The following is a 13,340-nucleotide window of genomic DNA, read 5'->3' on the forward strand; positions in this document are numbered from 1 at the left end:
TGACTAGTAACAGTGCCTGAACGCATCTCATCCCTCATGAAATCTTTCCAAACATGCGAACAGCTCATATTCTTGATGCATAGCTAGTCTAGCATTGTTTGTTCAGTTGCTGTCATCAAGTTATCATTCACTTAGCTCATAGACTCACGTATAATATGTTCCAGAAAGAATTCTCTAGCCGTGGAGTGGATGAGGCGAATTGTCCCCTTCCCAGCCTGGGATTCCGGACTTTTTATTCGAGTCTCTAAAGGTGAACTGCATGGATCCAATATTCTGCGTTTGGTAGAATTGCTGTCCGACTGCTCGGGAAATTTGGGGAATGGAATGCCTTCACATTCACCACACGCATGTACAGCCTTGGATATCTCCCGAACTATCAGAGGGCTGAGATAACAGGCAGCTTGTCGTAGTAGCACAATTGCTTGGAATTTGTTATTCTTCAATAACCTGGTAATATTCTTTCAGCTTCGGGCATAAAACTTTGAAGAATCTTTCGGTGTGCCTTCAATGTCGTTCTGGGACTGCATTTAGTTCAGAAATTATCTCACAGCGATCTCCTGCAGCCCAGCCAAAGAAACCAGCATATGCAACGATGACCCATTTTTAAGCCGTGATATTCTTAATATGTGTCTTTTCATAGAATAGATTCTGCTGAGCGATATGAGAGGCCGCGTAGGGGGCAAATGAAGGGAAGTATCCGAGTTCGAACTGGTGTTGTGGCTTACAAAGGAATATAAAAGATATGAATATCACCTTTGTCTGCAGAAATTCAAAGATAAAGGTCAATATAAGGACCTTTTGTCTCTCTGTATTTATCACGCTTCGCTTGAATCTTGACATCTGATACTTTGTAATCGAAGAACTGTACATTTTTATCACTTGACAAAGCCTGATACATACTATGACCTTTGCATCTGTACCTTTCCCTGCCTCGTCGACCGTTCTAACAAAGTCTGCCACATATAGGCAAGACTCATCTGGAGCACAGTCAAACAATGAGTCTGCAAGTCGACGCCAGCTTACCGGTAATTGTCTCTCGTAATGGCTGAACAATGATAACTTACGAAGGCTTCGAAGCCGCCACTCTATACACCCTTTCAATGTAGAACGATAACGGGTATTGATTCGTTGAGGTGAGCTTTAACCTACTCTATGTGTCTAAAGGTTTATTAGATCAATGGAACCCACACACATACACATTAGCTTTTCCAACCTCGTGAAGCTGTTGAGCTCGGGTTTTCTGATATAAAAGAAGAATTGTTTCTCATAGTTACATAGACAAAAAGACAAGATGAGTTAGCGGTTGTGCAAGCTACATGGAGGTTTTCAATATTGTGCTGTGTCATGTGATGGCCAGCGCAGTTCAAAGATATCTACCTAAGGAGCAACAGCTGAAAGACAACCTAACAAGAGCAATGACTCAAAACCAAAAAATTTAGTTCAGCTTTAAGCAAGGGAGAAATTTAAGTAACAAGTCATAAAAAAAAGTAACAAGTATAATACAATACCGGTATAGTCTGCGCCTCTTTGTTCTTCTCCCCACATCTAGTATTTCCCTCTGCCGTGTCTTGGGCTGCTAGTCGAGCGGCTCAGTGCGCCGGCCCTCCCGACTCAAGGGAGGGGGCATGAATAGGGGCTGGTCTTAGTAAATGTCTCTGTCTTAGTAGATGAACAATGGGTGCACAGCCCTGCATGGAAATGACTATAGGAGTCTGCGCGCCTAGGACGTGGACCAAGTTTCCTCTTTAAGATCTCCCAATTACTGAATCAAACAGTTCCTAAATATGGCGTCAAAGGTATACTCCAGGTTTGCCAACTCCTTGAAATTATCAGGCCACATGCTCAAGCTTCGGACGGATCAGACTAGGGACTATCCCACCTCGACAAACCAACAGAGCAACACAAATCTTGAGACAACAGACCCCTCAACATCAGCCCAGACTATCAAAACTACTAGCCTTAGATCCCAAACACCAGGCCACTCGGAGAGTATCAAGCCGTCCCTTTGGGATCGCGCATACGACGACCTTAAGAAAACGGACGGACAGCTAGTTGAAGAATATGAAAAGCTGCTCTCTATCGAGTTGCGAACCAACACGGGTCAGAAGCTCGGTATTCTGATGACGATTCCACGTTCCACCGCTGATCAAGGCTACAGCCCTACCAATCGACCATGATGACAACTTCTATGAAACAATGACGACAACTGAGAATCGAATCAATAGTACGAACCCCAATAAGCGCCTAGAGCAACTGAAGACAATCACCGATCGCGGGCTTGGACAATTGGAAGACGGGAGGACGAAATATCGTATATTCGGTCACGACTTCATTCCACACAATAAGCTAGCGCAGGCTACTCGATTTATACAAAACATCAGAAACATCATTGATGAAGCTGTCAGACTATCACCCCATGCCTCCTTGGCGTGGGCTGGTGTCTGTGTCCTTCTGCCTCTCTTCATGAATTCCAGTATTGCAGAAGAGGCGAGTCGCGACGGTTACTTGTACGTCACCTCTCGCATTCAATTCTACCTCAAGTTGGAGCCTCTGTTATTATCATCATGCGACAAATTTCAGACCTTTGAGATAAATAAGGAGCTTGAGAACCGCCTCATAGCACTTTACCAACAAGTCATTGAGTTTCAGATGAAAACCGTGCGGCGTGTCTATCTAACACGACTTGTCAGATATACAGAGGACACTACCGGGCATGAAGATTGGAAGGACATGAAGGCAAAAATCCAACAGTCAGAAGAGATTCTTATCAATGATTCCAAGTTGGTCAACGATGTGGTCACAAGGGGAGAGCTGAAGAAGCTTAGCGAAAATGCAAAGGGGTTCTTTGCGGACATCACATCCATTCTGACTCCCTTGGTCAAGGATAGCTGCAAGGGACCAACTTTGCACTTTCGGAATGAAGGTTCAGGCACTCAATACAACACAACAGGGGGAGTCCAGCATAATGGGACAGTCAATGGTAATAATTTCTCCGGGGCAACCTTTGGAGGGCCTCTGAAATTTAATCAGGGTGAAGCCTGTCGATAAGAATGAGGCTAGATATCGCAGGTTCATATACATCTAAAAGGCACAGGTTCAAATGCCGTCCAGTATAACTCTCAGTATACGAGATCTTGGAGGAGAATGTTGAAAGGCATCCATGGTTTTCTTCCAATTTATCGTATTCAAAGTATTCAACAAGTTCTTCAAATCTTCTATGATGGTTTCCACTGTTGAGTTGTGACACTAGGCGCAACAAGACATCAAGCAAGATTTGTATAACGTCATGGAGATCAAGGCACTGAGGCCATTATCTCGGTCCGTGTTTTCTCTTCTGAATGTACGTACAAATGCCGCCATCCAGATCTACTTCACCAGCCGCGTAGTGATTCCATAGCCTTACTACACCATCATCATCCCTGGAAAACTGCGACGAAAGCCTAAATCTTGCTGAAAATCACAGCTCCATGAAAGTTTGCTCCGGCGAAATTGGTCCCACTACCTGTCGAATTGTACTGGGTACTGAATGTGGTTGCGTTGAACTGGGTACCGCTCGCACTATTCAGATATGAATGATTTCCTTCATTTCGTTTGATGGGATCTAATGATTTCATGCGCTTCAACTCGTAAATTTCATCCCACAACTCTTTCAGTGACCACTCGGCAGTTCCGTAGTACTTGGCTAAACAATATATGTTCTGCATCAAGTTCAAAATTAAATTCTCCACCAAGCGCTGGTTACCATTCGCCGTGAGGAGATCTCTGTAGGACTGTACCCTCGTTGCAAGCGATACCTGCGATATCTGGTGGAATAAATTCCTTGATACTGTCGCGTCGTTGTGGCAATCCTTGAGTAAGGTATCTGGGCTCGATTGTGCTTGGGCAGTGTCCGTGGATGGCGGGACTTCCACAGCTGCCGTATGCTGTTGAGTTTGTAAGAGTCTCAAGGCATCTCTAATCAGACCAAGCCCACGGCCTGCTTCATGAAAGGTAATTCCAAGCGTGTGATCCCCCTTGACTGTCTCGTAGTGCTCCATAGCTTCTGCCACGATAGCGTGTATTCCTGAGATAGTCACGCTGGTGTCCGCCATTCTCGTCAATATGAGGCAAAGACCACTTTACACCTGCTTTGTGTGTAGAAAGTTCCAGGTACAAAAACTCGAGGATACTGGGGGTAGTTAATTGCCTCACATACTCTGTAGGTACCTTACTTGCTTGTATTCTTTGATACCCAACTAAAGATGGATCATGCACATCGTGCTCAACAGGTCGAAAATTGGGACATATTTCCGAGGTCGTACAGAGTACACCCGTTGCAATACTATTCGTCCTCTGCCTCGCATCAAGCCTTGTAGACTCACGATGGCCCACATTCCTACGACTACAGCCGTAATTAGTCAAGCGTCTCTTTAATTGATTGATAGTACGAGTAAATATTGACGCTTTGAAGAAGATTTGATTTCATGCCCATCCAGCGATAAATAAGCAGAATTATATGGGCGATGTCATCCCTACCTTGGGTGGCATGTATATATCAGTCGAATCATAATGTCCTCTGTATCTCCTGTGTCTTTTCCGGATCCGTCTGTCGCGTCTATGTAAAAGCACATGTCCCTATATTCATCCATTTCCTGCATATTCAGACTGAGCCTTGACTTCTTTTAGAAAAACACCTGATGCTTATTTACACTTGCATATCTCCCAGGTCTAGGTAGCCGGTTCAATTTCTTAATCCGCAGGCTAGAAGCCCCCGCTTTTTTGTTTTTGCGGTCTGCACGTGTAACCTCACAAATAAAAAAGTTCCATCCAATCTTGGTGGGAGGGGGGGGGGAACACTTTCTGGATCCCTCAAAGTCCAATCTCAACGGGACACGCGTCACATCCCAAGGAACACACGCGTCGAACCGAAGCTATTCGCATCCCAGATTAGAACATCGACTGCCGTTATCATGGAGGAGCTGTTTGGGCGCCAATTCCAATCGCCTGACGAGGCCAGAGCCGCCATTGACGCCGTCGCCCAGCCCCTTGGCTACAACTTCGTCAAGCACCGCGTGAGGCCCAATAGCATCACGTTCCGCTGCAGCAAGGGACGAGTCTACAAGGCCCAGAGAGATGCGAATGTCCCTGCCGCAAAACGCCGTGAGACGAGCTCGCAGATGACAGGCTGCCCGTACCGGCTTGTCGTGGGTCGGCAGCACGTCTTGGCCCCCTGGATTATTCGCCGCACGCGTGGCGAGAAGTCGACCGAGCACAACCATCCCGATTTTCCCTCGTCGGCGCATTCACGATATCGGAACAAGGCCCTTGAAAAGAAAATGGACAAGGTCATGTCTTATTACGAGCTCGGGCTCCGGCCTCTCCAGATTCTCGGTCAACTCCAAAGTGAACACGAAGACGACCCGGAACTGCAAGGTCTAACACGTCATGACATTTACAACGCGATACGAAAGCATCGCCAACAAGAAGAGCTTGATAAATCTACGGAACAAGAATAATTCCATCTTAAACACCAAGCTTTTATTTCTTCGTCTATGATGAGAAGTATCGGCTGTAAAAATCAGCCAAGTCGCCCAACCCAGCTGGGCGCAAGTCGGATCGCGACCGATCTGAGGAATGTTGTTGCTCTCGTTCTCCAGGGTCGTTTACACAGCCAGAGACTATGAACGGGCTCCGCTTACAGCCCACAGATTCTTAAACATGCTGCTCTCCTGTTGGACCAATTCGCGAGGACGTCCAGACTCCACGATCTGCCCGCGATCCATGACAAGCACGCGGTCAAAATCCATTACGGCATCCAGTCGGTGGGATATCATTATTGTGGTGTATTCCGCAAATTCCTGTCGGATGAGAGCCTGCATCGTGCGCTCCGTATCTTTATCCACAGACGATCCCACCTCATCCAACAGCAACAGACCACCAACGTCGCCTTCCTTTTCAAAGAGACTGTTCGGGTACTCGTCTGTATGAAGGGTTTGGGAACGAGCAGCACTGCTGCGAATGCGTCGTCGAAGGATTGCTCGGGCCAAGCCAAACAACTGCCTCTGGCCATGGGAGAGCATGTTGGTAGACAGGCTGGAGTCTAACCCACCGTGGTCTACAACGACCTGCCAAAGTCCCACTGCACCAAGGACCTCTTTGCAATCGCTCTCAGTCGATAGATTGGAAGGATCGAGGTTTGTTTTGAAAGAGTGGCCATCTGGAAAGAAGACGGAGTCTTGTGGCACAGCGATTACGCGTTCTCGCAGGGAGGAGCGCTTGACTCGGCGCAACGGTATGCCATCAATGGTGATTCCATCCGCAGACCCAGCTAAGGGATCAAACAGGCGAAGCAACAGGAGAAATAGAGAGGATTTACCGCTATTGTTCCAGTTAGCAACTCAGATATGAGGAGTAAAGGATAGCAAGACAGACTAGCTTACCTTCCACTGCGTCCGCAAATAGCAATCTTCTCACCAGGCGCAGTGCTCATGTTAATATTTTTCAAGACCAAATCTGCAGGGTCTATTCCCGAGTTCTCTGACTCTGTAGGCTGAACAGGGACACTGTTTGTAGCTATATTAGCAATGCTGAACCTCAAGTAACCAAATTGCACTGCAACCCCCAACTTTAACGTACCTGTAAGAAGCTGAGACGTCCTGAATATCCACCGCTCCACGCCATGGCCATAGCAGAGGCAATTCCGCGTCCTCTTCGGGGGTACTCTCCGGCAGCACCGTGTCGTGGAAGGATTTCAACCGGCTCACAGCCCCGAGGGATATCTCCACCTGAGTATACATGACAATCAGATGTGAGATGAAGTTTCCGAGTGACATGAGGGTCACCATTGAAGCTCCGGTTAGCCCAGGACCTGTGACCGCCTTGACTTGGGTGGTTAGAACCACGACCAACGTGGCTACCGCTGTGACAACAGAGGAAAGAATAAAGGTGAGGCAGTGCTGAACCATGGCGAGGAGATATGCGGGGCGTTGAGAGTTGTCTAGGAGTGTCAAATTGAAATCAAGGCTCTCCTGTGTCCAGCCAAAGGCACGGAGAGTTGCCACGCCAGCAACTGTGTCTGTAAAGTGTGTACTAGTAATGGGTTAGCTTGGCTGATACATCTTAGACGACGCAGCTTGCTTGTACTTACTATAAGGGAGCTTTGGTTTCCAAATCCAACAAACGAAGCTGTCGAGAGGTGGGCAAGTAGAGCTTCTGGACCAACCACATCAGTGCAGCGAAGAAGGGGTAACTGGCGGCGATGTAAGGCGAGGCTGTAGCAACAACCACAGCCATTCCGATCAAAATGAATAACTCTACCGTAGCGTTGAGAAGGGACTGTGGGAGCTCCATATCTATAAGCGAAATGTCTTGGGAAAAGAGATTTATCACAACGCCAGCATCTACGTTTGTGAAAAACCGCAGAGGCGCGCCAATAACAGCCCGTAATGTCTGATGATGAAGAGTAATGCCGGACTGGGCCGTCATGAATCTGAAAACCAGGAGGCAGATCAGGCCGATGAACGTCAGGCTGAGAATGAGGAATAAAGCATAGATGCCCAGCCAGTATGCCTGAGAGTGAGCCCTGTGAGAAGAAGCCAAGTCGACAGACCAAAAGTTTAGCCAGACCTGTGGGAAGTTGTAGAAGACTGCTAATGCTACACAAGCCAGTAGGAACGATATAAGTGTAATTCGCTTCATACTCGTAGCATAGTGTTTATACACAGCTACGTCTCCGGTCTGCCTGCTGCTCTCATCTGCCGCAGTCCACATTGGTGGCGGAGGCTTCCGTGTTTTAGAACGCGTCAAGTTCTCGTCGTTCTCGCCGCTAGGAGGACTATTCGAAGAGTCCAAAGTCACATCGTCTGCGGATTTATTGGCAGATTGTATTTTCAGACTGTTCACATACCCGCCAAGAGCGTCGAGGTCATGAAAAGTCCCTTGTTCAGCAATCAGGCCCTCTGGACTAAGTGCAATAATGTGGTCTGCAGACGGCAAATGCCGTACAGAGTGCGTAGACAGAATCGCCGTTGCATTTCGGCGACGAATGAGACCACCAGGAGCGAAGACCCGTCGAAACACTTGCTCCTCAGTATCGGCATCCAGGCCACTGAGCGTATCGTCGAAGATGAATAGGCTGGAATTCGAGTATAGAGCGCGTGCCATCGATACTCTCTGTTTTTGTCCACCACTTAACGTTACGCCGCCGCTTCCTACCTTTGTAAGGTCGCCTTGCGGGAAAGTGGCAATATCTGGAAGAAGCAGGGCTGCCTCAAGGACTTCATCATATCTGGCCTGATCAAATGGGACATAACCAAGGATGTTGTCTCTCACAGTTTCGTTCGTGAGAAAAGCGGTTTGGTCGCAAAAGCCGATGCCACGGGTTTCGGGTCCTATAAGAACACGGCCGCTGTGGAACGGAGTCTCGCCCAGCAAAACTTTGAGTAGGGTTGACTTTCCACAGGCGATCGGCCCAATCACAATGGTAAGAGATCGAGCGGGAATCTCGAGGGCAATGTCGGACAAGATGGATTTATCCTCTTCCCAACCAAAGTCTCCTTTGGTAATCCGTATAAGGGTCTCGCTCTTCTCATTGGAATTCACATCCACGCCATCTAGTGAGCCGGTACTCTCACGGAAGTCCTCACGAGGGTCCCGCTCCAGGAAGGTTTGAATGCGTGAAACGCAAGAAAAGGCAGCCAGTAGCGGAGGGACGTATTGAAGCAGCTGAGATAGAGGATCCGTCAACAGGACTATAAATGACAACGCGGTGAAGATTCGAGTAGCATCAAGAGCTTTTCCTGTCACGGCAAATGTTATGAAAGGGCTAATCATTGACGGAGCGAAACCAATGATGGCCGCCATGATGATGGTCATCCGCCAACTAGAGCCAGTGCCAACTTCGGTCTCACGGAGACGCTGGAGTAATGTCTCAGCCGCGTCCGTCAAGCCGGCTATTTTGAAGGTTTTCATGTTTGTGACGATATGAGAGAGGGCGCCAACCCTTTCTTGAACCTTTTGCATCCAAAGATTTTGCCTTGGGCCGCTTAAACGACCTACGATTGAGATGCAAGCGATGCAGACGAAAACAACAATAACAGGCGCAACAAAGGCGGCGCCAAGTTCTCGGTACAAAAGCCACAATGCAATGCCACTTTCGAGGACACTGGCCCAGAATTCGTGGATAAACATGAAGCCAAATCTGGCACGCTCGATATCCGTGCTCATCAGCGTCAGCACAGCCGAGTCGCCGGTCACCGATAGTTTGGATCGCATTGTATGCTCGTAGACGACGCTTGCTAGGGCACCGCGCATCATCCAAAGAGACCGCTCACGCAGATAATAATAAAACGAGGTTGAGACGGCGATGCCCGAGTACACAAGGAATACAGCCCCGATCAAGCCATAGCCAGAATTAACCGGCCTCTCGGATGCTGGTATCTCAAGGTACGATAGCAGCGAGTTGGTGAGAAACGGCTGGCCGAATTTGAAAGCCGAAAGGGCTATTCGTGGCACAACAGGAAATAAGAAAGGTCCTGCTAGCGACTTGGCGAGGGCTTTGGCAAGTCCGTTCTTTTGGCCTCGAGTTGGGGATGTCTCTATAGCCGCTTGAAGTTTTCCTCTCAAGACACCACTAGACATGTGGTGGTCGAGATGGAATAGATCATTCAAACTCAACACCTTCCTGCGGCCAAGGACAAAGAGTTTCCAAAGCCAGCTGAAGACGGCCAATCCCCAGAATCCCGTTGTCTCTTCTGGACTGTGACTGCCTGTGCCCCATTGAATCCATCTCGTCTTTTTATATGACTCCGTTAAAAAGATGACGGCCTTTAGGGCGACGGAAGCCGTAAAGACGCCTGCAAACGCATCTTCGGAGAGAGTCACAGCCACCAGCCAAAATGACCTAGCTCGTGCGATATCGAAGAGAAGAGAAAGGGTCAAATAGCCGCTCAATAGGAAGGACGGCCGTGGAGATCGAGCATGTTCGAAGAAAGAGACGGGAAGTAGCAGTGCGTTGGCGATGACTTCTAATGAAGCAGATGATATGAAGAGAGCTGCTTGCTCGCCTCGCCAAACGATGCTCAAGACAAATGAGGTGAAACGTAGCGCGACACACACCGCAATTAGACCCTAACATATATTCTATTCAGCACTGGATGTTACTCGAGATTTTTGACTTGATTCAATTGGGACGTAGAACTGGCTACACATACAAGTTTTGTAAGTTGAAATACACGGCCTTTTGCAATGACGGGCTCCCGACTCAGCCAAACGAGACGAATAACGGCAAGTAGAATGAAAGCAGCTGCAGGAAGGATAGAAAGGAATATGGATTCAAATTTTAGAGTAAAATCGAAATCTCTACGGCGACAACCGTGAACCGATGGCCCCAAGGAAGCGTCATCTGGGCAGCCTGAGAAGTCCATTGCCCTTCAAGGGTGCGAGTGCCTCCACCGCCTTGCCAACTATCTCGAGAAGTAATATGTGTCAGACATCAGAGTTTTATATCCTGAATGAAAAGCTTTGATCGGGTACAGTAACACGTGATGGCGCATATCTCGAGCGAACGTTTAGGGTGGACATCATCTCGGTTTGCCGGTAGGAATGCTGGTTTTGCGCGGCCTAACAACTCTCATCTATCGTTGAGCAAGGACACAGCGCCAATGGGAGGAGACATACATATTAGAAGCATATACCTAGATTGAAAGGAACATCGCAACTGGAGCTATATTATCGTTGCTAGTTTAGAGGAATTATAAGCGGAGAAGACATTAGGCACTAGGATGCAAGAAGCGGCGAAATCAAGCCGATTGTGTGGTCATCATTCTAACAAAAGTTCCGGGGTTTTTGTCCATGCCTCATATGACCTGTAGGCCGGCAAGCCGCGAACTCGTACTACACGGATCTGTTCCCCAGATCGGGCTATTGAAAGACGCTGTTTCTGTGCGAGCCAGGCATCAAGGTCTGACCAACAGTTTATCTGCCTAGCTAGTAATGACGGTGAATCATTTCGTCGCAAGCAGTAAAACATCCAACGGCTGCTCCACATTGCAATAGTCACAAATAAGGAGACGCGGCCAGGAACACCGTGCGTGGCCGTGACGCATACCTCTGACGACACCTTGACAAACGTGGATGACATGTATGTTGCTGCCTACATGTGTATATGCTTCGAGAAAGAGGTTGCGATGGCAATTTTAGGCATTCTTTTGACGGGCGTAACATTTATGCTCCTCAATTCGGCGCTTCTCCTACAATCACTTCAAACCGAAAGAGAGAGTTACGCACCATTCATTATAAGCCTCTTAGAACCCTTAATAACTCACTCATTACAGCAGGCTGCAGGTTTTGGGTGATTATTAGATGCAATTGCTATGAGGCTGGCATTATCCAGCTGCTCCATAAACCCCTTCCATGGCAACTTGAAGCCATTTCTGGGTTCGTCTCTCCAAGGTGGAGATTTAGCACAAAACGGCTCACACGGGAATTTTTAGTCACAAGTCTGTAACTCCATACAAAGAATTGTAGCTGGCCACGACGAGAGTCAATAACAGGAGAACGTCCCTAGAGCAAACTTTATGGTTACAGATGTACGCATCTCATATCGTCAAGCCCCAGATGATTCGGTGGCTTTGCTAGCGGCCGTGTTGTCTCTAGATCCCGTAACAGCTCCAGGCCCGGACCCGGAGGCTAGAACTTACCCACTATTCCCGCCATGTCACGATATCATCAAACAACAACAGACTTTTTGGAGGATTTGCTTCGTTGCGCAAGACAATTGGGCGTATTTGCCCAGCTAGATCCACGATTGATCCAGGTAGATGATGTGAGCAGGCTTCACATCACGATGGCACAAGCGGAGAGTGTGGCGTGGCTGAGAAGCCTCAATTTAGGTTACAACCTCGACAACTTTCGTTGAATTTGACCTTGGCTGCGAGGTAATTGGCAGCGCTAAGAAACTTTGGAGATGGTACAACTACATGCCTACCTTGGGTAGATAAGCAGATAGATCATGTCAGTCTACTGACTGAATGCGTAATAATTCACGTACATGTACACAGATGCAGTGGCTGGCGTTTGCCCGTCTGCTAGGCGGAAGTTTGCTGGGGTGGCTTCATTGTTCATTGTAGTAGGTAATTTCTTCCGCTGGCACGTTGAACGTATAGAAGTGACTCAATTCACCCACCCCATTTTCTCCTCGCACCTGCATCTTTCCAAAAAAAAAACTTCACTTCCAGAGACGCCTTTTCCAGCCAACAATCACAACATCCCTGGCCCCAGACCAAAAGGGTGCTTCGTCTAGGGCACATCTACAATGGATTTCCTTGCGGCATGTGAAGACCTTGCTGCCAACGTTGCAGCATTTGACTTTGTTGATGGTCCCTCCGATGTCTCTGAATCCGATCAGTCAATATGGCAGGCTCTTTTTGATCTCTCCTCCGACGAAGCTGTCGAAGCCATTCGAAACTGGAGGGCCGACTTCGCTCGCCCGACGCTCTCGCAGGAAGCATGGCTCGTAGTCAAAGAAGCCAAAACCTCTGAGGGATTCAACAAGGAGTCATACGAATATAGCATATTCAAAGAACAAGAGGCTCGCAAGAAATCACGCGAATCAAGCAGTGGCTCAGTGGCCGCGAACGGGGGTGCGCAATATCTTGTCAAGCTAGAGGCGGAAGCTGCCGATACGGAAATACTCTGCCGACTACCCAAGAGACCGAATATTCTCACGGGGTTGGACGACGACGGTAACACGACCAAATTCTGCCTGCTATCCGGTGTAGACAAGTCCGAGCTCTTGAAGGGTCTGCCGAAAACACGCCAGCCAACCTTGATCCGCGTATCCATTGCACAGAAGGCTCTATCCTCAACCTCTCTCTATCCAACGCTTGGATTTGACACCACCATGCCGCAGTTTCGACCTGCCAATTCGCCTTTGCCTCCTCCGTCAGCTCGACCAGGACAAGACGAGTATCCAGTCTGGTACTTTTTTTATGGCACTCTTGCCGATGCCGGCATCCTTTCACGCATCATAGGCCTTGGCAAAAAGGACGGAGAAACCCAGGTCGAATACAAACGAGCCCGCATTCGCCGCGGTAAGCTCTCTACGTGGGGGGGGAAATATCTGGCTTTGGTAGATGCGGACCAAGATTCCACTGTGGACGGATGCGCATATCAGGTGAAGGACCAGAATCAGGAGGATTCACTCCGGGTGTACGAAACAGGCAAATATGAAGTGGTCCGGTGCACCATGGAAGTGTTGGATGGAGACGGGGGGTTTCTTCAGGGACTCACCTTCAGGCTCGCCTAGTCGTATGCTCTCGGCCACCTACCTCGCCACGCAGAGTAAATGCGGCTCTATCCTC

The 13,340-nt window shown here is 48.4% G+C and overlaps 4 protein-coding genes across 4 annotated transcripts; 3 read left to right on the plus strand and 1 right to left on the minus strand.

Moving 5' to 3' along the window:
• Window positions 1-1,838: 1,838 nt before the first annotated feature.
• Window positions 1,839-3,048, plus strand: Triagg1_6953 (uncharacterized protein; the record flags this gene model as incomplete). Its single annotated transcript, XM_062901634.1, has 2 exons — window positions 1,839-2,112; window positions 2,159-3,048. The coding sequence occupies 2 exons, from the start codon at window positions 1,839-1,841 to the stop codon at window positions 3,046-3,048; spliced, it is 1,164 nt and encodes a 387-aa protein (XP_062754025.1).
• A 1,901-nt stretch (window positions 3,049-4,949) lies between these two features.
• Window positions 4,950-5,495, plus strand: Triagg1_6954 (uncharacterized protein; the record flags this gene model as incomplete). The annotated part of the gene is made up of 1 exon (XM_062901635.1): window positions 4,950-5,495. One exon carries the CDS (start codon window positions 4,950-4,952, stop codon window positions 5,493-5,495), a length of 546 nt encoding a protein of 181 aa, XP_062754026.1.
• A 162-nt stretch (window positions 5,496-5,657) lies between these two features.
• Triagg1_6955 (uncharacterized protein) lies at window positions 5,658-10,403 on the minus strand (the record flags this gene model as incomplete). Its single annotated transcript, XM_062901636.1, has 5 exons — window positions 5,658-6,357; window positions 6,420-6,542; window positions 6,616-7,068; window positions 7,127-10,107; window positions 10,191-10,403. 5 exons carry the CDS (start codon window positions 10,401-10,403, stop codon window positions 5,658-5,660), a joined length of 4,470 nt encoding a protein of 1,489 aa, XP_062754027.1.
• A 1,889-nt stretch (window positions 10,404-12,292) lies between these two features.
• Window positions 12,293-13,285, plus strand: Triagg1_6956 (uncharacterized protein; the record flags this gene model as incomplete). Its single annotated transcript, XM_062901637.1, has 1 exon — window positions 12,293-13,285. One exon carries the CDS (start codon window positions 12,293-12,295, stop codon window positions 13,283-13,285), a length of 993 nt encoding a protein of 330 aa, XP_062754028.1.
• Between the last annotated feature and the right edge of the window lie 55 nt (window positions 13,286-13,340).

Source organism: Trichoderma aggressivum (genome assembly GCF_033847375.1).
Source record: "Trichoderma aggressivum f. europaeum strain CBS 100526 chromosome Unknown scaffold_029, whole genome shotgun sequence".
NCBI classification, from domain to species: domain Eukaryota; kingdom Fungi; phylum Ascomycota; class Sordariomycetes; order Hypocreales; family Hypocreaceae; genus Trichoderma; species Trichoderma aggressivum.